The sequence below is a fragment of the Lathamus discolor genome, chromosome 5 (assembly GCF_037157495.1).
Source record: "Lathamus discolor isolate bLatDis1 chromosome 5, bLatDis1.hap1, whole genome shotgun sequence".
Classification (NCBI taxonomy): domain Eukaryota; kingdom Metazoa; phylum Chordata; class Aves; order Psittaciformes; family Psittacidae; genus Lathamus; species Lathamus discolor.
Window position 1 is genome coordinate 398,325 of NC_088888.1, and position 25,286 is coordinate 423,610.

General features: G+C 43.5%; 1 protein-coding gene across 5 annotated transcripts in view; it reads right to left on the reverse strand.

Annotated features, from left to right (window-relative positions):
- The window catches only part of EML4 (EMAP like 4), a 133,222-nt gene that overhangs the window by 31,178 nt on the left and 76,758 nt on the right, over window positions 1-25,286 (reverse strand). For 2 of the 5 annotated variants that reach the window (XM_065679286.1, XM_065679284.1), the window contains exons 3-8: window positions 24,228-24,357; window positions 19,563-19,736; window positions 17,409-17,537; window positions 14,259-14,284; window positions 13,819-13,851; window positions 2,934-3,057 (exon numbers count right to left, since the gene is read on the reverse strand). In XM_065679286.1, the coding sequence (XP_065535358.1) occupies window positions 2,934-3,057; window positions 13,819-13,851; window positions 14,259-14,284; window positions 17,409-17,537; window positions 19,563-19,736; window positions 24,228-24,357 (616 nt within the window). The remainder of the gene's footprint in view (window positions 1-2,933; window positions 3,058-13,818; window positions 13,852-14,258; window positions 14,285-17,408; window positions 17,538-19,562; window positions 19,737-24,227; window positions 24,358-25,286) is intronic. The other 3 variants (XM_065679285.1, XM_065679287.1, XM_065679288.1) reach the window with 3 other exon arrangements.

Genomic DNA, 25,286 nt, shown 5'->3' on the forward strand with positions numbered 1-25,286 from the left:
AGTGCAGGCAGCATTTCTTTACACTGTTTTAGAGTGGTTTTAAAGCGGTTTTAAAGCAAACAAAACTCAAAAGGCACCAACACAGTGAAAACTACACTAGTTGAATCTATCAGAACTATATTAAAGGGATGAACTGTGGCAGGAAACCTGCTGCTAATGACATTCAGAGGCTTTACGCAGAGAACCAGCCTTGATGAGCACTGATCACGGGTTATTACAAGTCATTATTTCTTAGAAAACAGGTGAATTTTCTTCCTCTAGGCTGTTGATGTGGCTGACTGTGCATCGGTTCCCAGCGTCACCAGCTACGACTTAACAGCTCGAGATTTTAACAGTTGCCCTGTAGCCTCAAAAAAGACCATTTTCCTGTTACGTCCTGCACTTCCATGCCAAGTAATATACCTGCAACAGCAAGGAAAATATGGGATTCTAAAAGATTCCAGCTTGAGTTCCTTATTAACCAGGTAAACAAAAGGGAGTCAGAGACCCACACAGAGCAAGCAGGAGGGATGAAGGTGGCCCTTTCCCATACATGAAAGCAGATACAGCAGTCCCGTTTGGGAGTATCTGAACTGCCATCACCTAAGCTGAGAGCTGGACCTCTGCTCTTCTTGGGAAAGGACCACCAAAAATACTACCACAGCCCCCAAATGCCCCACCACACTACCTGTCCTCTTCTGCAGCCCCACTGAGCCACAGGACTGCTATAGCACAGGAACACATGCAAAATTAAACACATGCTGTAACTAAACAACAGTTCAAAGTGGGACACTGCATTCAGTTGTCAATTAAATCTCTGCAGCGTATTCAAAGCCAAGCAGATTTCTATCTTGCTGCCTTCTGTTTCAGAACACAACGGCTCTTCTGAAGCAGAGGTTATTCCCTTGCTCAGCAAATGGTATCGAGAGGAATGCTGATACAACACAATGCTGCAGGCAAGAAAAAAGAGAAGATGTCTCTGTTTCTTCTCCATCACTGTTTACTTTCCCACTAAATTTTCCTCTTTCTTCTTCTTTTAAACACATAGAACAAAAAGAAACTCCAGAATGGCCTTTTATTAAAAACCAAACCGACCAGACCACTGAGCTTCCAAAAACAATGGGCTGCAAAGCAGTGAACATCTTTTGTCTATCCAGAAGCATGAAGAATGCTATCCTAAATCCCTTCTCAGAGGAGAAAGGCAGATCTCATTAAAGTTCTGGATACAATAGGGAGTGTATTGATAAGGATTTAGTAAGATTGACATCTTTGAACATCCATCCTAGAAAAGTATTAGTGATTTAGGCAAACACGCCTTTCCACAGCAGAAGTCTCCCATGCAAAGCTAAGGCTAAAACCCAACACCACTGAGCTCTGGCAGCCATGAGACTGCAAAACGTAGGTTACATGTTCTCAGTGCATTTCCGTTCCTTTCCCCTGCTACATAACAAATGGCAAAGAGTGGCTGCATTTTCTAGGAGCGTGTTTTTAGGAGTGTGCAGAGGAGCTGCTCTGTGGGAGAAAGTTTTTGCTTTCTTCATTCTCCAACCCAGCCTTGCTTGAGAGAAAACACGCAGGGTTCCTGCTCCGCAGCGGTTCTTTCTTTCCTCACACACTCAGAAGGAAGCAGCAGATGTGTCAATACAATAACTGTTAATACATTAACTCTCCAGAAGTAGGGGTGACACAACTCTGATGTTTAATTTCCATTGAACTTCAGTGTTTATAGAATCACAGGATCCCAGCCTGGTTTGGGCTGGAAGGGATCTTAAACCTCATCCAGTTCCAACCCCTGCCCCAGGCAGGGACCCCTTCCACTGGAGCAGCTTGCTCCAAGCCCCTGTGTCCAACCTGGCCTTGAGCACTGCCAGGGATGGGGCAGCCACAGCTTCTCCTTTATGGTCTAAGCTTCCACAGCCTCACTGAAAAGTTCAGAGGACATGAGCTCCACAGCAGCTCTTCAGAACCAAGTACCCAACATTTTGTTTCAAGCATCCATCAGTTAATAAAAGCAGGAAAAATAATAGAGGAATCTTCTTTCCTAAACTGAGCAACAGAGGGCGGCTGAAAATACCTGCATGCCTTCGTGAGTAACGGGTGTGCTGAGAGGCACCGGCAGCCTCTGTCTGTACCCATCCTGGCACAGGACAGCCTATCGTCAACATTCCTAAAAATCCTCCTGCCTTCAGCAACATCAGAGGGATCAAACTTGGGATTATCCCATGAACTCAAGTGCTGCTTAGACATGTCATTTCACTGAAGTACTGCGAAACGTACACCACCACATCTCACTGGAAGCATGTGCAGAGATGGGGGTGGTCAGGAAGACCCAAGTGTGCGCAAACCTACATCTCTTATAATGAACTTAAGATCTTGTCTATTACCCCTGGAGAACTGTCACCAGCCACACCCCAACTCCACTCTTCAAATGATAAATGTATTTAGTGTGTTTAATGTAAACTCGTGTCCAAGACATCAACCCCTTCACTTCAGAGCTCAAACCAGAAGCAGTGCAAGGAGTGGTTGCTTCTGCAATCCTCGCTCCATAGGTGAGGACAATGAGAAATTCCAGATCCTCCATAGCTCTAAAACCCCCTCAAAAAGAATGGATATTAAAAGCATGCTCCTGAAAGCAAAGCCTCCATTACTACGGCAGAGGAGGACATCTCTGAAACTCTGTACCCCTCCAAAGACACTTTCTTTCACACTAAAACTAAACTGCAACTGGTTTCAACAGCAAAACAAAGTGTGGCTTTCCTGCGCCTCCCTGTTTTCCAGCTTAAACTCATTTCAATCGCAGCTACAAACCACTTCAATTGTTGCATTACACTGAACTCTTCTTCCCCACTCTTATGTAATTTTTACCTCTGAATTCAAGACCAGAGTCGAAATGGGGCAGGGGGGAAAGGCAAGACAAAAAGGGACCAACAAGTAGCTCCTGATGTCAAGGATACACCCACTCCAGTTTTAACTTCTCAGGAGGCAGCTCTGTCCTAATATCATCATAGTTTTCTACATCTGAAGGAATGAACATTGTGATTGGTCGGCCTCGCATGAACATCTTGATATATTCTCCCTCTGTAGAAACAAAGAAGAGGATTAATCATGCGGCAAGTTTGCACAAGGAGCAAGCACGAAAGGTGTAAGCACAGAGATGCAAATAACACTTGAGATAGAGCAACTGCTTTTGAAAGGCGAGCTTGGGAAAGGACCCGTTTACTCTGGCACAGAAAACAACCCAGCACACTGAACACACACGCACACATGCACAAGAAGCATTAGTTGGGTTTGAGATAGAACAGACTCAGCATGTAACGTTTTAGACATGCAAATTCAATTGTAAAGGCAAATGTCAAATGCAAATTCAATCCGAAATGGAGTAAGTAGTCACACAATCACAGGATAATGTATTTCACGTTGAAGGGGGGCTCAGGAAGTCTAAGTCCAACCTCTGGCTCAAAGCAGCCTCAGCCATGAGGTCAGACGAGGGTTGCTCAGGGTTTTGCATAGTCCAGCCTCGAAAACCTCCAACGATGGAGACAGAACAACCTCTCTTGGCACTCACCAGCACCCCCTTTCTCATAGAGCAGCCCCTCTGTCCTCAGGCTATATCCCTGCCAGGGGCCCTTCTTTCCCTGGCATTTGTCCTTGCTTAATTTAGGAGGTTCCTGCCCAGATATCCCCGATTGGCAGCTCTGCTCTCCAGCATGAGAGCTGCTGTCATCTGCACACTTGAGTGTGCGCTGTGCTTGTCTGCTCCATTTCATTGCTGAAGATGTTGAACAAGACAGGGCCAGGATAGAGCCCTGCAGACTCCACTTGTACCTACTGGCCACCAGGTAGAGTACGACCCTCCCAAAACACCAACCATCAAACTGGTTCCTTTACACACCTACCCAAACCATAGCAGCCAAGCTGAGAGACAACGATACTGCAGGAGAAAGCGCTGAAGGAGTACTATCTGGAGTTACAGACCATCACAAAGTAATACACTAACTTGAATTATTCATTCGCTGAAATCATTCACTGTATGCTGCCGCATCTTGCATTATATCCTTAGGAATGGAGAGAAGCAAGAGCTCCTTATACAGACTCCAACACTGTCATTGTAACACTTAGATATATTCTGACACTACCATTATGACAGTTATATATATTCTAACACTGTCATTGTAACGTTTTCTATAGCTGTGACAAAATACATGTGTCTTTCTGCTGGGGCATCTGAGCCCTTCCTGCCTTTAGAAGTTCCTTTTGAAGGAACACGATATTATTTTCCACCAGAATAAACTCATTACAGAGTAGAAGAGTGGCTTGGACACTACCCACCCAGCAAAACCAGCACTAAGGTTAAACCAGGCCTCAAATCCACCAGGATTAATGCCAGCCTCCAATGCTGCTGACACAGGAGGTTCATTTTGAAAGGCACTGATGACTCAGATCCCAGCGTTCAACTCATTTTACTTCAATGAACCTGCAACCTTGTATCAGTCTTCAACTTCTCTAGTAATGAATATCCACTGTTAATGCAACCAGTAGCACAAACACAAAGTCATATCCTATCGTGCTCTGAATCTGGAACTGCAATGTTTTTGGTAAGTAGGAACTGGGAAAATCACAGCAGACGGGGAACTCAAGAGTTTCACACCAAAACATAAAGAGTTGAGTAGAACAGTACCTGTGAAGCAGCAGCACTGTATTAAGACATCTCTAACTGCATTTGGATTATGGATCCATCTAGTATTGGATGCCACCAATATTTAGCCATAAAATTCAGGTTTTTAAACAATTACTTTTGTATTTCTCTCCAATGACTAACATCAGACAGACTTCCCTGTAAATATACAGTATCTCCTAAGTATTTGCTCCTTTGATGCTGTACATGAATGGCTCAACTCTCATTGTACTGATCTTCTAAATAAGGCAAAGCCTTTATGCACGCGTTAGTGTTACAGTGCTCCATTAGAGAAGATGGAAACGGTCATCCCACTGCTTTTCAAGAACCAATACAGTTCCTTTTAGTGAGAGCCCTGGGAGTCCATCCACTGACAACAGTGGAAAACTTGCCTCAGATCAAGTACCAGAGAATAAAGAAAATCACTTCTCAGCAGCTAATTCTGAGTTTTTTTACCAAAGGTGCATTGCTTCACTGCATGCTAAAGACTGCTCTTGTCACTAGCTTGACACCAGTGTGTAGATAATCACTACAAACTGGTAACGTGTCTCATTTTCAATACTATGTGTTTTACAGAGATGAAACAACACTGGCCAAACCCAAGAGTAAAGTATTAATAATGACCTTCTTATTAAAATCTGGCACTCACACTCTTATAAATCAAAGCACAGCACAGCCTATGGGTATTTAGTGAAGACCAGTCTTTTGTGCAAGGTCAAATCCTTGATTTAACACCAAGCTTGGCACTTCTAGTTCCACAAGATCAGTGCAAATTGGTACCACAAATTCAGGATCCAATTTCTTAGTGCTGCTTAGAACAGTGGAGACAAACTGCAACTGAAATCCCTATGGATGGAGGCACCTGTTGGACTCTGCAGATGAGAGATGTAGAGTCCAAGGGGAATTCAGTCCGGTCTTTGGCCAGAAGAGATGAGGCTCTCCTGCAGCTCAGGGAAAAGATTCTCTACCAGGCATTCAGATACAAATTAGCTCTTGGAACTTCCCGTTTCCTTTGCTTTTATTAGCTAGCTGCATGTTATTGAAGATTACCTTTGAAGATACACATTCAACAAGCTTGTTAGAGAGACACAGGCTAGGCATAACTTGATTAAGCCTCTCCTTACAGAAGAGGAAGGATTAAAAAAGAAGAGACAACCTACTGAAAGATTTTTGTCCAAGACTCTAAATTTCCTTTCATCACATGAGCCTGTAGGGCAGATATAATATTAATGTAAAAGTCTTTTGAAATACTAGAGAGGATGGCAGCATATCAACAAAACCATTCTCAAACAGCAACTAATTGCTTGAAGCCAAAGTCTTTGCAAGTTAAGAAAAGCAGCAATTTAACTCTTTCAGAGCATACTGGCTCAACTGAATGCTCAAGAGCATGAGACTGTTTCCCTTCCTGCATTTCCTGACCTTCAGCATTCAAGGCCAAGTCTGACGGACCATGGGCAACATGGTCTAGCGTGAGGCATCCCTGCCCATGGCACGGGGCTGGGACTGGAAGATCTAAGGGTCCTTTCCAACTCAATCCATTCCGTGATTCTATGATTCTCACTATTTCCAGGTACAAAGCAATACATCAAGATGCTTTTTTCCCCTCATTTGATATTTTAGAAGAAAAAGAGCCTTGGTCATCTCCTAACAGATTTGTTGGTTGAGGGGGTATAGAGGAAATAAGGTCAGGAGAGTGAGTGTGTGTGAGGAAACAACAAAGAAAAATCCTCAACACCACTAGCATCTACCAGCCTGGAAACAGGAGGTATGAAAATAGAACTTCTCTACCCCATATAAAAAGATGCTCAGCCCCACTAGCCGCTGTGCAGGAGTACTGGGGGTGTAGACAGGGGAAGAGGAGGACACACCTGAAAGGTCTTCAGTGCTTGCTAAGTTAATCTGCCGCTGCAGGCATCCTATAAATCCTTTCCAAAATGAATCAAACCAACCTGAAAACACAGTTCAAGCTCTGGAGATGGCACACCCAGGCGCTGTGGATTATTCACACCACACAAGAAGGAATGGCTCAGGCCTGGGGATGCTACGAAAGGCAGCATCAAGTGGATGCAGCACTCTGGATTCAGGGGCCGGCTCTGCACCAGGAGCAGCTGTAACTGCTTTTCTGCAGCTCTGAGCTCAGATTTGCAGCCCTTGCCAAACTCTGCTCGGCTCCACAATAATTCACCTCCGCAGCCTCACCAGTTCCTTTGCGCAAGTGCCAGGGGACACAGGACCGGCACTTCCAAGATTTACTCCCAGGACTGGCTCAGGCTTATTCACCTCACACGGGAGCCCTCTGGGTGTTTTGGACCCACACAAACTCCATGCAGGTCTCAGCTCTCTGTGGGATCCTCAGAGGTCTGGGGATCTATCAAATCAGCTCCAGAGATGCAGAAACACTTGATTTTACTATGTCTTGGCCCCGGTCAGCTGAAGGGACTCAAAACATTGCTAAGGAGGAGTGACACAAACACAAGAGCCCATCGACTTGGCAAGGGCCCACCTACAGATGGATGCGAGCACTGATCAGTCACCAGGCTCTGCAATCCCATGTCACGAGCTGGAGGAACAGCCTGACAGATGCACACATGGGCTCTGGTGAAACTCCGGTTTCTACTCTGGTACTGCAGCACCCACTTTGGGCAGCAGAGACTGGGCTATTGTTGAGATACGAGCAAACACACTCTGCTGCTTTCAGAATGTCACCCAAAAGCCTCCTTCTAAGAGCTCGGAACCTCTCCACGTCCAAGGTAATAAAGCATGGCCAGATTGTCTGCTCTTTGTGCGTGTGACAGCGTGGGTGTTAACTTCAGCACACCTCTGCCCATCTGCTGCCCGAAAGTGCACTGGGTGGGCATGAGAAAAGCAATTGTGCCCTTCCTCCTCCCAGCCTTCAGTCTGCCCAAAGAAAGCCATCCAGCTGGTTAAGTCTCTTTTTGCACAGCAAGGTTCCAGTCAGTCACCACACCACCACAAAATTTGCCTTTTGTGACTGTGGGTGGCTCTAACCGCAGTGTTACAGAGGAGAACCTACCAGGGTTTTGATGCATTAATGTTTTCCATAAGGCTGCCTATCTCTGTTAGAATTCCTTCTGATACATACTGGGATTGCATTGTGTTTTGAGAGCGAGTGGATGGTTCAATCTTTATGTGATTAACTAGCGAGTTAGAGCCCTTTTCCTCACCATTTAATTCTGGTTTTATAGCTAAAACATTGCTAGCATCTCCTACATGTGTGGTCTTTCCCTTTGAGCGATTTAATTTTGGCTTATACTAGTCCAGGCCCCAGGAATATCTCAGGTTCACTGTATTAACACCTCAGCTTCCACTGCATCAGTTGGGTCTCTCAGCTTCATGTCATCAGTGACATTTCATCAGGGCTCCTGCTTTCCTGTGTTAAGTTCATTAGTGCAAACACGAGGCCAAATAGGTCCCAACAGGCTGGAGGCAGATGCTAGCAACCGGGGTATCTATTGTGGGTTCTTGGAATGTTTATAGTCTGCTAGAGAAGAGAGGAATAAAGATGTCAGTAAAACGAGGTGGTGCTACTGAGAGGGAGCCCTAGCAGCCTGCATGGTCTACAAGGAAACAAGTGCATCTGCACTGGCACTCACTGTAAGGCAGCACACTTACCCTGCATGGAAGGACACTTGCTAAAGCAACACTAAGAAGCCAGGACTGAAACTCAGGGCAAATAAAAACTTGGAGACAAGCAGCAGACATTGGCAAAACCTCCATCAAAAGGAGTTTCCCGTTAAAATAAATAAGCCTTTAATCAGGCCTCACACAAGGGAAAAGAAGAACCACCCAGAAAGCCAGAAAAAGCAGCACAATGGCATCAGTAAAATTTACCTTCAAGCAATGCATCAACGCACATAAATTCACCCCTGGAAGAGAGTTTCAAACCCAGTGATTCAGGGAAAGCAAGCTGGAAGGTAGGAGCAGTGAAAACCACTGCAGGTGACAACAGGCAGCCAAGATCTGGCAATATCAAACCATTGGAAAGGGTGAAATGAGCGCTTCCATGAAAGTGGCACAGGAAGGCTCACGCATTGACACTTGAGCAATTTATGACTTTCTGTAAATCACGTTCTTAGGGGAATATGGAAGGTTTCCAGGTGAAAATAACAAAAATAATAGGAACTGATAGGAGGATGAAAAGAAACAATCAAAGAAGCCTTTGTACATGAACTCACAAGTATCTACAGAGAAGTGCGATGCAGGAGACATGAAAGCTACTGTTCAGATCCTTCAGGAATGTGAAGACAGGACGTAATGAAACCAAAATCCTCCTGGTTTCCAGAAAACCATCCTCCAAATGAGATCGCCAAGGAAGACACAGCAGTTTCCAGCAGGATGTGAGAAGCCCTCACCCTACCAATTTCTTCGTCAAAACTGGACAGAATACTAGGAGAATGCATTTTATATCACATTTATATCATAATTTAGACAGACCCTGAGGTCTGTGCTGTAATGAATTGCTCTTCAGCTAGCAAGTGTATGCATGGGCAGTCTAATGAGCATACAGTAGATTACACATATATATACACACACTCTCAGAGCAGGTAATAGTGAATAAATATCCAAATTATCTATTTTCTACATGGTTAGAAGTTTAATTCTTAAGGCACCATTACAATAATCTTCTATTGCAAATTATTAATGACTGTTTTTCAGTAGGATTCCCTCATCTAGTTTGGAAGAGCAACACGGACTGATGCATCAAACCCTCGGCTCAGTTCTACTTGTGTTTAGCATCTCAATCTTACCCTTGAAGTGAATTACAAGCAACTGAAAAACCCCTAAAGACTCCAGCTAGCTTGGCCAAGCAGAACTCTCTACTAACATACAATAAACTACCACATCCAGAGTACATTTATTAATCTGTCTCCACCTTCTAGTGGCTTGACCAGTGAAGTTATGCTTTTTAATACTACAAATAGCTTCTTTCCCACAAGCTTTCTGCTTTCAGGCTTGTGTCCAAGAACTCTGTAGGACCACGAACCTGAGAGACAAAGGCTCAGAAGCCTGTTTCTAATTTAAACAAGTGCTAGCAGCAGAGATGAACACAACCAAATGCAGCCATCATGCCCAGACCATTACATTTTAAGTTACAGTGGAATGAAAATCCAGCTGTACATCTGCCCCATCTCACCCTGAGCCCTGTGTCAGTGCTTGCTGAGCCTCACAAGTGGACATGCACTGCTGCTATTGAGGGCTGGTGCAATGCAAATCGAACAGTCAAAGAAAAGCAGATGAGATGAGAGATTTGGAATGATTTTACAGCTTTGCCTTGTGATTTCCTAATAGATCTTTGGCTATTAATTTTATATAATAAATCACAGTTACACTCCTGGGTTTGCATGCATCAGGTGATATTAAGAACCTAGGTATTAACAGTTACCATTGAATTGAAATAATTCAAGTTAAAGGACTCAGAAAGGAGCACCGGACACTGGCTTCCTGATTGAATAATAAAATCCTGACCTCAGGAAGAATCAATGATAAAAGCCCACAAATACAAATTTGTTTTTCTGACAGTATCTATGGTTTCTAATAACATCCCTGAAGGAGAGCAAGCAGACTGGTTTGGGTTGGAAAGGAACTTGAGCTCCTCCAGTTCCAACCCCTGCCATGGGCAGGGACCCCTTCCACTGGAGCAGCTTGCTCCAAGCCCCTGTGTCCAACCTGGCCCTGAGCACTGCCAGGGATGGGGCAGCCACAGCTTCTCTGGGCACCCTGTGCCAGCGCCTCAGCACCCTCACAGGGAACAGCTTCTGCCTTAGATCTAACCTGAACTTGCCCTGTTTCAGTCTGAACCCATCACCCCTTGTCCTGTCGCTGCAGTCCCTGATGAAGAGCCCCTCTCCAGCATCCTTGTAGCCCCCTTCAGACACTGGAAGCTGCTCTGAGGTCTCCACGCAGCTTCTCTTCTCCAGGCTGAACAGCCCCAATGTTCTCAGCCTGGCTCCATAGGGGAGGTGCTGCAGCCCCTGAGCATCCTCGTGGCCTCCTCTGGGCCACAGACCACGTCTCCATTTGAGCTCAGGTACATGAGCACCTTCAGTGAGCATCTGACAGAAATCTGTGCCTAAAGCACACCTCACCTGATGCAGTTACTGCACGTAGCACTCTCAGTGGACGTGACACACTCATGCTTCACAACTGACCCCTTCTGTGAAGCTACAACTCTAGCCCAGTTAAACTAACAGAAGAAGAAGTACTGGAAACTAATAAAGCACCATGTAAAAAGAAACAAGCTTAGGAATGCAGTGAATGGTTTTCATTAATTCTTTCACATATGGTTTTTATTGCCAGCCCAAACCAGCTAAGTGTCTCTTATTGCTTTATAATAAGTAACAAGTGATTCCTATACTGAGCTGCTATCACTGAAACCCAAACTCCAACATGGGATCTCAGTGCAAAAAAATTACCCTTTATCTTAAAATAAGCCATGTCTTCTGTCTGTGCTGAAGTGAGAAGCAAGACGGCTTTTACAGGCAATTCTAAACACCTGCTGGTAAGGAATAATCTGAGCTAGTGTCCTTGTAAGGCTGTAATAAGCACCTGCTCCTTTCACCCACAGCTTTATTGGGTTTTCATGGAATTTTAATACCTCCTTAATATTGGATTTGATTGTAAAATGTTGTCCTGGCTTGTAAGGATAAACAGACAGATGGCTGAAAATAAGCTGAAAAACCTCAACCTGAAAAAAAATCACTTCAGCATAGGGATGGAAGTACATAGAACACTTCCCTCATTGGACTGGCATCACCAAGTGTTCCTGGCTGTACTACCTCTGCTGCAGCACATACCCAGATGCATAAAGCTAAGGACCAACCTTCATGTGCAAGAGAGACAACTCAACCCAACTGAGAGAGACAAAGGCTCTAAGGGAACAAAACTGGGTAACAAGGTAGAAGGTAGGTGATGAACAGTGGTACCATGCATGGTGCATACTACAGGAACCTCAAGTGACTGCCCAAAGGCAGCTGAGGGCTCAGCTCCCCATGCTGCTGCTGCTGCAGAGGACAATACATACTAGCAGCACAAATCGCAGTGAACATGCACAGACGGACACACTACAGGTAATACTACAGTAACTTCTGCTGCTAGAATAAATAAGATTCCAAGAACCAAATGTGCAAACTGGTATTTCTCTCTATTTTGTGGTACTCTATAATCAACATGTTTCAAAGCAGGTTAATAGCTGAATCAAAACAAATCGATTCCAGGATGTTGAAAGCTGCACAGAATTGGATCTTCTATCCTATTATCCCACACAAACACCTTCTGCTAGGATAATCTGCAAGTTCACTGCATTTCCAAGTTTATTTTATGTGTATGTTAAAGACACCGAAGTGTTTTTAGGTAGATTTTCTTTGAAGTTTGCACTTCAGTTTGCACTACAAGAGAATTGGCTGAGTGTTGCTAAGCTTATCCTGGAAAGGATGGCAGGATCCTATGCAACTGCAGTAACTAAGAGGTGGTTACTCCTGTGGCAGTAAATACAATACAAAACCCAACACAGCCTTACACAAACACACACTCAAAGCTGCCAAAAATACACCCCGTTGGTCCATATAAAAACATAATCTTTGAAGGCTGAATCCTGCTAACTGCAACTGCACCCATGTCAACGGCAGAACAGAGTTTTGGCACTGTACATGTTTCAAATGTCAGCAAACGCATTTCCCATGAGCAGACTTTCTCTCCATCTCCCATATATGTGGGGCCACTGTTATCTGCATCACATTTCTCTTTCATTCCAGCTGGGCTAAGAACAGCCTATGGCATGACACACACGGTGGATACCCATTCACCCGTCTGTAAAAGCTCACATCTGCAGAGTAACACAACAGACAGCAGGGTACATACACATCAAGGCCACGTAAGTTACAGGTACCAGGGTGAGAGAACTGAAGGATGCTGGGCAGAACGCGGACAATTGTAGAAGCACACTGACAAGAATTAGGACTGAAGGTATTGAGCTGTATGCAGCTTGACTTTATGAAAAGCTGTGTTTGATAGAAAAAGGGTTTATTTAATTCTTACAAAGCTGCACTGCAGCTGGACACTAAAGCATTAGTTTGCTTTTTACAGGAAAATATGTACCGTTCCACCACTGGTGTTAAGCAACCTGGCAAAAAGAAACATTTCTCCTTTGTACCTGATGCTCATGCACCTTCTATCACCCCTCTAGTCTTTGAAGGATGCTTTTGGCAGTCATCAGTTTAGAGTATTTTTAAATCTGAAACTGGATCTATGAATTAGAAAGGATGACACCAATTGAACTGATGCTGATTTTGCTTTCACTACAATTCATATATTGACTTCCAAAACAATTCAGGGTTTCTTTTTCTTTTAAAAAGAAAATCCAGAGGAGACCCGAAGTAATCGAAGTGTATATAATGTCATCTTGCTTATAGCACAGGATTTGGAGACTACAGATTGGTTAACAAGCAGCAGGAAAGCATGAGACAGAACCTCTGTACATAGATCTATGCTGTGTACAGCATGCACTTGGGTTACATGCTTTAGTTTGGAAACTGCATGCTCCAGTACACTGTGCAGGACATCAAAGCAGAGTAGTTTTGCAACACAAGAAGTGGATTTCCTTTGTTGTTATGTCCCACCACGCTCACAGATGGCTCCTTTTCCTGTCGGAACAAGCCAGCAGCAGCAGGTAGCCACAGAATGCAAGATTCATCAGTCAAAGACATACACTTTACAAGCTACTCATTTTTCATTTGAGGAGCCTATATGAAAGCTTTCAGTCTCCGTTCGTGTCTGATCAGGGTGTGCATGTTATAATATTGGCAAGGCAGAAAGCTGAGATAAAACAAATCTTTTAGTTGGCAGCTCTTCGCAGTCTGACATCTCAGGCAACAATGCAGGAATTCTAGAACCTTAACCGAACACACGTTCCTCTGAGGAAACGACGTGTGTACCAATTTGGTTAAGACTACCCCCAAATAATCCCCACATATGCAACGCACATATGTATATATGCTTCCATAGTAAGAAAGCTGAAGCATTTATTCCAGTGCTCAAAGTTTGGAAGAGATCATGCACTGATGCTCTGTGTGACAGCGAAAAGCCAAGTAAAAGACCTGTGCGAGTGCTCAGTTAGGAAGCAACCAGAGGCATAGCTTAGCTCTTACCTTGGCTGTTTTTTTCACGAGTTGACATTTTTGCTGGTTATGGGACAGAAATAAAATATCTTAAAACTATTTCTAAAGCCCCGCTCACTCATTCAGCCTGGGTGAAGACTGGCACATAGGTCAAACCCGTACATTGCGGCTTCAGAACCTCTCTCTGTGCACATGCACACAGAGAAAGGAAAAGGGGATTCTTGTTTCACAGAAGTAAAAGGAATCCTCCCCCCGCCCCCCCCAAAGCTCCAACGTGATGAGGCACTTCTCCACCATTTCAAAGATCCTTGTACAGGTCTTGAGGAATATTTGGCCAGAGGAATTCTTGCAGTAAGCATGAATGCTATTTCAGCTCTCTAGCCCTGGTTCATGTGCATTCGTTCCCATTTCAGTCAAAAGCAAAGCATTTCTACTTCAGCCAGCATTTAGAAAGGAATGTTTGTATTTACCTTGGCTGACGATGACATCTTTGTGCCTGGGGAAAAATACAAAGTCATATTGTTAGGAAGATGGGACACACTTAGCAAGCCAACAGCATCTACTTCTTACCCATTACTGCATTTGGCAAGCTCATCACACTCTGTGCATAGTGTAACTGGAGTATAGGATGCTAAAGAACTATTCCTGCTCATCTCGATGCATTTTTACCCCGAGATTGTTTTATGCACTTCACTGTACCTTTTGAGTAACCTCCAGTCTTTGGCCCTCTGGCCAGGGTTCCTAAGAAGTGCTGGGATAACACCACAATACAAAAAGGTTTTAAAGATACATTAATGCAGGGCATATTCCTTGTGCATGGAAAATTCCATGTGGAGAGAGCAGACGTGGAATACCCAAATGTTTTAAGCTGCCAAGCACCCTGAGGCCTGCATGCAAAGCATTTAACACCTGTCAAAAAGAAGCTGTCAGCACACAACACCACAGATTTTTCTAGGAATTAACCCTAATGGATACATGGATTAAATGTAAGCAAGTTGTAGTTCCATTTAAACCAGATCCATGCGGAATTACTGGCTGTACAGCACAAAGGAGTGCAGCCGCGATGCCTCTCTTCACCAGAACTACTCACAAAACTCTTCCATCTCTTATTTGCAGAGGGAAGAAATCTTCATTTCCAGCATTAGCTACTTCTTACCAGAAAACCACTCCTTGACAGCAGTGTGTATTGCATCAACCCCCTCTTGAACTCATCTGAAATCCAGCAGGAAGGTATGAGCGGCATCCAGTATTTTTAGCTGGATGGAGGTCACATTTTTGTAACAGCGACAAAGGTCAAGCATATGCCTGAGGAAAGTCATCTCTGGCTGTTGGGAGAACCAGCCTGCACCACGCTGCCAAGTGGAAAATGAAAGCTGGCTTCCCAGTCTTGCCTGCAGAATACTGCATGATGGGCTGCTGTGCGAACCCGCTTACTAATGGCTTTATCAGGCTGATTTACAGCTCAATGCTGAGCTTACAGAACAAAGTTCATATCCTGGGCTGGTAGCACAAAGCATGTGCAAAACAGTTCTGTCCTGGGCCCACGTTAGGGGCTGAATTCTATTCCCTTGCACCAGACTTAGGTAACTTCAGGCAGATTAGGCTAACATTACTCGACTGGGAATGATAAATGCAATATAACAATATGCCTTAGCACAATGCCAACCAATTCTGTTAGAAACAGGCCACACAGGATGTAAGAAATGAGTATTAATGTGTGCTCTTGAATGCAAAGGGTGCTTTTATTCTAAATCTGAGCAGAACAAGGCACACAAACAATCCAACAGCCAGTCTTCAACCAGATGACAGTCTACAGTTGGTAATGTTTGAAGCTTTGTTTTCTCCAAATACTTTTAAGACACAACAGCTTCAAGTTATGAGCAGACAACTTCATTATTATAATTATTCTATTATTATAATAGTAACTAATAATTAACCCTAATCTTTCCTTGTCCAGTCTTTTGTTAGATACCTGATTTTTTCTCTGTGTTAGATACTGCAGAAGGGCAGCATTTAAAATCTTTTAGAAAATAAGCAGACTCACAGGGGAATGAAAGAAGATGCCTCTATTCTGACCATGCCTGAACCAACAGACCAAAGAAGAAGGTCAATAAAAGCAAAATTCATATTTTATTATTAGGAAATGTGAAGCATATACCACATTGTGAAAGGTATTTTAGTAGCATAATAAAAGCCAAGAAAAGAATCTTGGTAAGTAGAAATCAAGACAGAGGGTTTTTCATTTCCAAGTATTACCCTAGCAGTCTCCTGCTCTAACCTGAATTGCCAAAGGGCTTTGAAATTCCAACAGTGAAAACCCATTATAAAAGGAAAAGAAATGCTTGCAAAATACGTGAGCCATAATCCCTCACACAGCACTTCCCTGCTCTGCACAACTCTTCAGGCTAAGCAGAAAGCTTTCAGTAAATGTGCTGATATCCACGCCCAAGATCAACTTAAGGTGGTTTTGTTCTTCCCATTCCTAAGAAAGAAGGAATGCACTTAAACTGCTCTTGACTTTAAGTATGTATTTGAGAGTCTTAGATGTCAGCTAAGGAGAGCACTACAGAGACAATCAGAAGGAGACTGGAAATCACTGAAAGATCTGAAGGGTTCTGTTGTAGTGGGAGGGTTTTCAGGGAGTTCAGCCTTGGACCAGCTAATGGCTACTGGAATGAGGATTAATGAGCACATGTGTGAAGTCTGCAGATGACTTTGAGCTGGGAGAAGCTCCCAGCACACTGGGGGGATCTCAGCAAAGTGAAGAGGGCTCAGTCAGAAAGTCAACACAGCAAGTTCATCAAACCCAGCAAGATTACAACAAGGTCAAAGGGAGAAACTACCTGTGGGACTCTGAGGTGGGAAACCCAACTGGCAAAGAGGGTTAAGAACAAGAAGTCAGTCACAACAGGGGTCAGCAACGCAGAGTTATAGCTAAGAGCAAACTCTTGGCCTTGTGCTGACAGGAGCAGAAGTAACTTATTTGGTGCTACTCATCACCAGTGAGGCCTCCACTGATCAAGCCTGCTACTGAAGAAGGGCACGAGAGAACGATGGGCTACAGCACATCATCTACTGAAGGGGGAACTGAAGAGAAGATCCCGCCTGATATCTAGAGTATGCAATCAGGAACCCATTAAACGGTTAGTTTGAGAGACCTAAGCGAAGTCTTACAAGTATATTCACAGTTAACTTCAGAAACACACACACTACGTCAAATCCAGTAAATGAACTTCCAAGGAAATACACTTGCATTTTCAAATCAGTTTTCATTAGGGGAAAAAATATGGTCGGAAGCATCACCACAGTGGCATTAAGCTATAAATCGTAACTCCTTGTTCATCATTTCACTAACCCAAATGGGCAATATTAAAATACATTTACACCAAAATCCTGCATTTGCAGTTAATAACAACTGCTAAGATTCCACAGGCACGTGGAGTGCCACATAGGCAGGTTATGCAAGTAGTTACTCCTGATAAAAACAAAGATGCAAAAGGTTCTGGTATATGCATAAGTAGATTCACTAAAATGAAGCAATTTTATATATATAGCAATTTTTACATATAACATTTTGACTCTCAAGTTCACTCGCTGTTCCCTACCAAGCTGATACATACTTATCCACACTCTTTGCCACTTTTGATATTAATTTAGATGTCGATGCTACTCTCAGCAGCTTGTTCCGGCTGTCGTCTGAGCTCTCCCAAGCACTGTGAGGTTTCTCAGCAGTCAGGGATTTCTTTATGCTGGAAGAAACAGAAAACCATATAAAAATGACAAGCAAGGTAAGGCAAGAGCAAGGGGAACTGCTATGCAACGGACAGATGAAGCAGCAGGAGACAAAAGCAGAGCAAGGTCTTCCTTCAGCTGAAGCGTGAAACAGGGAAAAAAAGATTAGTCAAAAAGTTCTAACTGGATGAATGCAAACAACTGAGCAAGACAGTTGCCAAATGTTTTATCCATTCCTTTCCATTTTCAACTGCTCTTACGTACAGACTTGAACAATCTCTGCACTCCATTACTACATTGCTAAGAAATTACTAAAGGAGAAAAAAATGAGGCTAATTTAAAGAATAAATTAGGAACAAAGTCACTTCAGAAGGTAACAAAGGGAAGAAGACTTGTTTCCCCTGATTAACTGTTCACCAGCTTTAACACACTGACTTCTGAGGCAGAACAGTTCCCTCAGCTCAGTTTCCTCAGGCTGTTTTGCAGATCCTACATTCTAAACCACATTACTGGGGTTAAGCTTTTTGAAGCAACTATCTGCAAACTCCTTGCGTGAATCAAGCAAACCAGGTTTGGCCCAAGGCTACAGATGATTCAACCCATGAATGTGGATTCCAATGTTCAGCAGTCTTAGCGTAGCCAATTGACACGAATGGGAGCTTTGCAGCGACTGTATTTTACATCCATTTTAATTATGGGAAACATGATCAAAAGTGAGCAAGCCCAAATGATTCTTCAAGATCTGCATATGTCCTGCTAGCAGTATCCTACTTCATCCCGTCAGAAATGCTTTTTGCAGGAGTAAGTCCTGAGCTGCAACCTCAGGAATGGCAAGCTCCTTCCACAGCACCGCGAGAGGCTGAAAGGTCCTGCGACAAACCGGTTAATCACATCAAGTTAAACCAGGAGGAGATTGAATGAGGTGTTTATTTCCTTCCCCACACTGCAGAAGATTAGTAAGCAAGACTCCAGACAAACATCTTCACAGGGAGATCCCAGGCAGGAGAGCAACAGGCCGTGAGTTCAGCTTCAGACAACTCGAGAGTGCGGGCAAGACACGCAGACAGAGCCTTTATGGAGTGTTATAACATGCACCAGTGAAGGCTTCAATATTGATTAGAGCTGTGAATTTGAGCAATGCAAGACAACAATCTTGTGAACTACAGCAAGTTTCAGAAGAAGAAATGGCTTTTGTTTAAGAGCTTGAGGCTCCTACAAGCAAAACAGTACAAGAGAATTTCACACCTTCCATAAAGTTGACCATGAACCGAAAGAAGAAAAAACACAATAGAGTGATCTGTAGAGTTCTGAAGCTCAGAAGGAATCACCCAAATCTTAAAACCAGTTTCCTTGACTTTAAAAAGCCACTAAAAAGAATCATTTTTCAGCGCCTAATTCCCACTGAAATGAGTGGGAACTTGGAGGCGACTCTAAATATACTTCTATGATCACTCAAGTCAAGCACATCTATGATTTGGGTGTGAAACCAGAACTTCAATCATGTAAAGAATCAGAACCAAAGTGAGCCACCCTGCAACCTAGCAGGGACTGAAAAGGGAAGTGCTGCAAACAAAAAGCCAAATGCAGCCACTTTATTGAGTAATTTGAGAAGAACAACTCCCAGAGTGCTGCAATGATACCAGTATTTAACAACTGCTGTTACGAGAGGTAGCAAATGGGCATGTGCAAAATACACTCCACAATTCAGCTACGCCAGCCAGAAGCTAGGAAGTGTATTTTGTAAATGATCAAGTCAGAGTTATCATTCACTATTTTATAGTTTATAATAACGCCCAATTAGAGGGTTTCAATCACAGAAAACAACTCCCCCCACACCCAGTAAACTTAAAGATTTACTCATGAATTCATTTGTACACAATTGCTCTGATGCAATGCATGTCAAATGCATCTCCTTTAGCCCAAAAACTACCAGTCATTCACTTGCTCATCAGGTTGGACTAATTTCACATGACTTGTTGTCAGATATGAGCTCAGTATCACTACAATCACTTTCTCATTCTGTACGGGGGTACTGTGAAAACCTTTTAGCTGGAGCAGAACTCTTGCTTTCCTGGGTTTGCCTGTGTGTTTGGAGAGGCTGGGAGGAGGGCTGGGGAGAAGGTGATGCTTGAGTTTGTGGACTTTGATCATTAGAATGAGATTCTTCTTTTTTTTCTTTCTGTCCTGGTGGTTTGTCCTTCTTTTTTTCTGTACCGCTGTAAAATAAAGTATAACAGAGGGGGGAGGAAAAAACAAAACAAGCAAATGAATTAAAAAGGTGAGAGAAAAAGTTGACTGTGAAAAGAAGGGAGAAGCATGTAACAACTTACTGTATATAATCACCGAAAGAACACCTCGATTATTCCCTCACTCTCTTCAGGCTGTTTTGCTGAAATAAGATTTATTCACAACAACGAAGGGGAGGGAGGCACGGAAGGGTACATCCTGATTTTTCCTGTGCAGTTGTACCAAGTTGACTTTGATTTTAAAACAGGTACAACTTTGATTTGAATACGCAGGTTCTTCTTAAGAAGAGCTTCTTTTAAGGCCAGGCGGGATGTGGCTCTGGGCAACCTGATCTAGGTGAAGATGTCCCTGCTCATTGCAGGGGGTTGGACTGGGTGAGCTTTGGAGGTCCCTTCCAACCCAAACTATTCTGTGCTTCTGTGTTGTTCATTTGCAGGTGCTTCTACACAAGTTGATGCACCACAAGTCTGCCATCCCTCAGAGAAAACCCATCCTCTCGTTCAGCTCACAGAGAACCTTTCCTTGCTGCCAGCCAAGGCTTAGCACAAGCGAAAGGAAGGATTGTGACCTGCATTCTCTCTGATTAGCTGAAGCCTGCCATGAACCTATTCCTCTCTTTGTGTTTCTGGATACACTTGGTACCACTTCTCTTTGCACTGTCACCGAAGAGGAAAATGCTGCTGCTGGTCCCTGGCTGTACCAGAGTTCAAAGGAAAACATCACTGTTTGGATCTGTACCCGATTAACATCACATTGTCCTGATGCTTCTTTAACGCCTTTGGGAAATGACAGCTAAGGATATATCTTTAGTTTCATAGTGCTGTGTTTATTAGGTTACCATTTGAAACAGCTTTAAGTACATGTCATTAACAACCTGAAACCCATTAAGAATCTAACCAAAGGGCCCCTAAGTGGACAGAAAGATTCATTAAAAGGTTCTTCTACGCAGCAGCATGCTTTACGATATACTGAAGCACACAAACCTGCAAGAGAAGATTATTCTGTAACACATGGCCTAATTCTTTTAAGATTAAAACCCCATCTTTCAATAAATAGCTCAGTGAACAAATAAAGCAAGATACAAACACTGGCTAAAAAGAAAAATACCAAACAAGAATTAACCTGCAAAGTAAAGAAATACTATCTTTCCAATGGGGAAAAGCCAGATTTCTATTCCCTCGCGCTAAATCCCTGCTGAGCCATTGTATAATCATCATTATATGTGTTTCCATTTACCCTTCCCCCCAAAACACTCAATACCAGGAAGATAATAGTCACATTAATTAACTAAAAATGGGCCCCAAATTTTAATGTAACATTCACAGACCCTTTTTTTGTTATTTCACTTAAAACTTATCATCTACCACCACCGAGACAGAGCCCTCAATGCTTATTTGAGCTCAACCTGCCTAAGTGCTTCCAAAGCAGCATTGAAGAACAGGTCAAAACATGCAAAGCAATATGAACCTCAAAATACATTTGTAAAGGATCACTCCGGGTTTCTTCCGTAAACCTGTGAAAAATGGCAACAGAACCCACTGAAGTTCAATCTGCCTTTCAGAACAACAGATGAAAACAAATCAGAGCTGTCTTGCGGGTATCTATTAGGATCAAACAGAAAAAAGCTTGAAGACCCATGGGGTTTTGCGTAATAATTTATAGCCGGTAGTCCCCTTCTTAAATAGAAACATTCAAACGATTCTTCTTTAATCAGAAGACTTGGCTTGCATTGCAAGCACACAATGCAATCTTAATGACTTCGCAGTCCATGGCAAGAAAAGCAGTATAGCAACATTAATGCACTGACTCTTGTCACTAAACAAGTGTCTATTCCTGCTCCACAAGGTACGCTCCTAGACCTCTGCATGCACTCTCCCATAAATGCCAGTTTCTCACAACAAGGTTCAGTGACTAGGACAGAGGTTTTTGGGTGGTTTGGGAGTTTAAGATTTCATCTTTCAGGAAGACACGCTTCCAATTTCCCCCTGCCATCTACTTGGGGATTTCAAAATGTCCAATAGTAAAAGAGATGAGGGAAGCAGGAGGAGGCAGAACACACAAACAGAACGACTCGTGCATCTCCAGCCTGCATGTCTGCAAGCAATTTGATCTGATCCATCTCCTAGAACCCACAGGTGCAGTGGGGGAACCTCTTCAATGTTTTACCAAGTTTGTCAGCTGGGGGCTGTCTGGTTCACACCATTGCCACTAAGTTCACTCCTTGACTTCTCAGGTGGGCCATAAGAATCACTGGACCACTCTGGTTCCAATTTGAGTTCCAGCACGAGGCATACCTTGGGTTCCAACGCAGCGCTTTTATCTATCACCAGGTTGCAAGTGGGTTGCTTCTTCTGACTCCTGTTTTAACTTGAAAGTAAATGATGTAGATGTGTGGCACCCTGAGCATCTCTGTGCTGAATTACTTTGGTTTGCTCACTTCTGCTGAAATCTTCAGCTTAACTGTAGTATGACTGACTATTACATAGTGGCTCTCCCACTCACACCTCTTTAACTAGGTCTTGCGCAACAAATGAAACCAATTCTAACCAGTAGTAGCTCTGGGAAGCAACCATTTAATGCATCCAAAAGGTCTTTCCAAATCCCAACTGGATGAAGGATTTCTTTAGTCTACATGTGAGGAGTTGTGAGCTATTACTACCTGTCTTAATTCTGCAGCATCCCACAACCAGCTGATGGTCTCCTTTGGCTTCCCTCCTCTTCACTGTGCCAAGTGTTAGAAATACGCACTTTCACCCTAACTTTGTTAAGGGAAGGAGACTGCTCCTGACATTCGCCACCATTTCTATCAGGAACACTATATGGTACTGGACAGTCATGCTGTTATTAAAACCCCACATGCACAAAGCCTGAGATGAGGCATTTTCTTTCACTTTTCTTGACCTGGTAATTTTACAAAAGGGCAAGTCTATTTTCTTCTAAATAGCAAAACAAATTCGATGGAAGAATATATAAAGACAGGAGAGGGAAAGGAACTGCTGGAAAGATAACTAGAGATTCAGACCTTCCTGAAACAAGAGAAGAAGAAGGGAGTCATGTATCTTCAGCTTCACTGGAAGCACCAAAACATGCCCTTGACAGTTATCTGGGGACCCAGGGAGAGCTGCCCTCTGCATGTTACGGTTTTCCTCATTTGGCCTATGCAGGTCTCCTTTTAAGAGACCATAACTCAGATGAAAGGGATGCTGGCCACTCCACTCTGCTTTTCTTCTGTAGTTAAGTGTTGAGCAGCCAATGAATCAAGGTGATTCAGCACAAAGGCAAGCTGAACACCACAGGAACTGGACTGGCTCTCATCAAAGTGCCAAGAGCCACAGGGCTAAGATTAATGGAAAAGTGCTAACTAAGGAATCCCTTTCGCAGGAATGTTTTTTGTCCCAGTGCCTGTCACACTAGCAACAGAGACACACAGGGACCACTTCCTGATTTACTGCTGAAAAGTAAACAGAAAGAGTCAATAAAGATACGCAACGTGACACACTGAAGAGTGAAGAGCAAGGCATTACCCTTGCTTTCCAAATTCCAAAGGGCGCTAAAGCTTCTTCTGCCTTGCCCTCATGCAGTTTCTATTTGCATGCAGCATTTTTATTCCCTGAAGTATATCACTTGCCTGTCTTGTTGTACAGCACAGTATTTACATCCACACTAGAAGATAAACCAGCCACTGGAGTTACCAGAGTACTCTACAGAGGCCAAGAATTTGTTCCCATAGTTCACCACAGTTACACGTTAGAGTATTCTCTGCCCTGTGGCTACATCTGGCAGCCTGTTCTTCCCAGCAAGTAGGAATAAGTGCAAAACCTACTGATTAAAGAAGGCATGTACTCACTATCTAACAGCCCCACAGAAGAAAGCAGTTATACAAACACCGTGCTTACCACGTGCAATTGAAAACATGGCACAAAGGGGGAAAAAGGCCATTGTTTGGTTCTTAACCCAAACAGTGTTATTTTTATACATTTGAAATCCAATATAGATATCCTTCATAAAGCTTAAGTAGCCATATTTTGGGTTAAGATGTCTATAAAAAGTTACAAACTTTTACCTTAACACAACTCACTATTGTTTCACAGCTCTTGTGCTATTGCCTACTATTTACCCTGCAGACAATGAAGTCAGTTTTGTCCTTTCATTTCCTGCATAAAAGAATAAAGATGCAGATGAATACCAGAAGCAAAACTGTGCCATTTGTATTGGAAATACCTTTGCCTGTTCTGTCCCTTGTGCACTTTGGAAACTGGACCCTACAGAAATACTCTCCAGTTGGGAATTCTTTTTGGAACCCTGCTGTAAGCTGCCTGAGGACATGGTACAAGTCCACAGTCTATTTGTGCCTTACCAGACTTGAGGAAGCTCTGCTGAGGGTCACGCAGAGGCAAAGCTCAAACTCTTACTCTGTCTGTTTAAAGACAATGATTTAAGTGCTCAGAACAAGCCAGTACCTTTTTGCAGCAGATGAAAGAGTTTCTTTTCTGGCAACAGAAACAGATGAACTGTGGCTTGTTTTCCTGCTTCCTGTACTCCCGTTGGTTATACAGGACATGGAGATCGCTTCTCGGAGGCTTGGCTGACCTAGGGAAGGAAAGAGTGAAGAACACAAGGTTTTACAGCTGTATCCAAGGATCCATCTGAACAACCAAAGCTTTCAGATGTGGACCAAATATCACAATGGCAGCAGCCCCAGCATTCAGGACAGCTATCTAGCCTACATCCAGTGACACACACTCATGAAATCCTTCACCTGGAGATGGGAGAGCTGGGATACTAAGACAGGCAAGAATCCATTTTGATAGGGGTCAGTTTCTTCACTGTCATGCTGCCAGAAAGTACTTAAATGCAGTGAGGTAGCACACCTCTTTCCAGTTGTGATCCACAGAGATCATAGACCATGGCTAGCCTTGGGAAGTTGGATAGCTCCAGCAGCTGTGGAACAGCAGATCTGGTTATTCCAACTCTGTTGTTCAAACCCATCACAGCTCAGATAACACCACATGAGGTTTCCTGCTTTCAGTTTGCTCTTTTTACTTAAGAGGAAGGCAGTCGGAGGCAGAGGCCCTCACTGTACTTAAAAGCATTAGTAAGTGATTTTAGGGTTGTGATGCTAAGGATTCAAAAATCAAGCTTTTCAGATGCCTCTTCCATCTTAAAAAGCTATTGCCCCATGGTACAGGTCGATACAGAACTATGGTATAAAGCTGCTGCTACGGGTCACTCCGTGGAACATCTGCCACACGCAGTGACATGACAGACTCCCTTGGGGGATGAATCAAGGCTGTGTGTGTGTGAAGAAGGCTGTTGTCTGTCAGATGCCCACTTCACTCATTGCAGAAGTTTGAAACTATGCAGTGAATGTGGGAGGGGACTGCAAGGAAGACAGGGGGAGCGAAGGCTCTTCTATTTAAAGAGCTGAATGCTCGTCTGGCAATTGGCTCCCAGACCTGCCTCTGCCCCAGCCCATCAGGGAAATACAAGGCACTTAAACCTGACATTTCTCCCTTTCC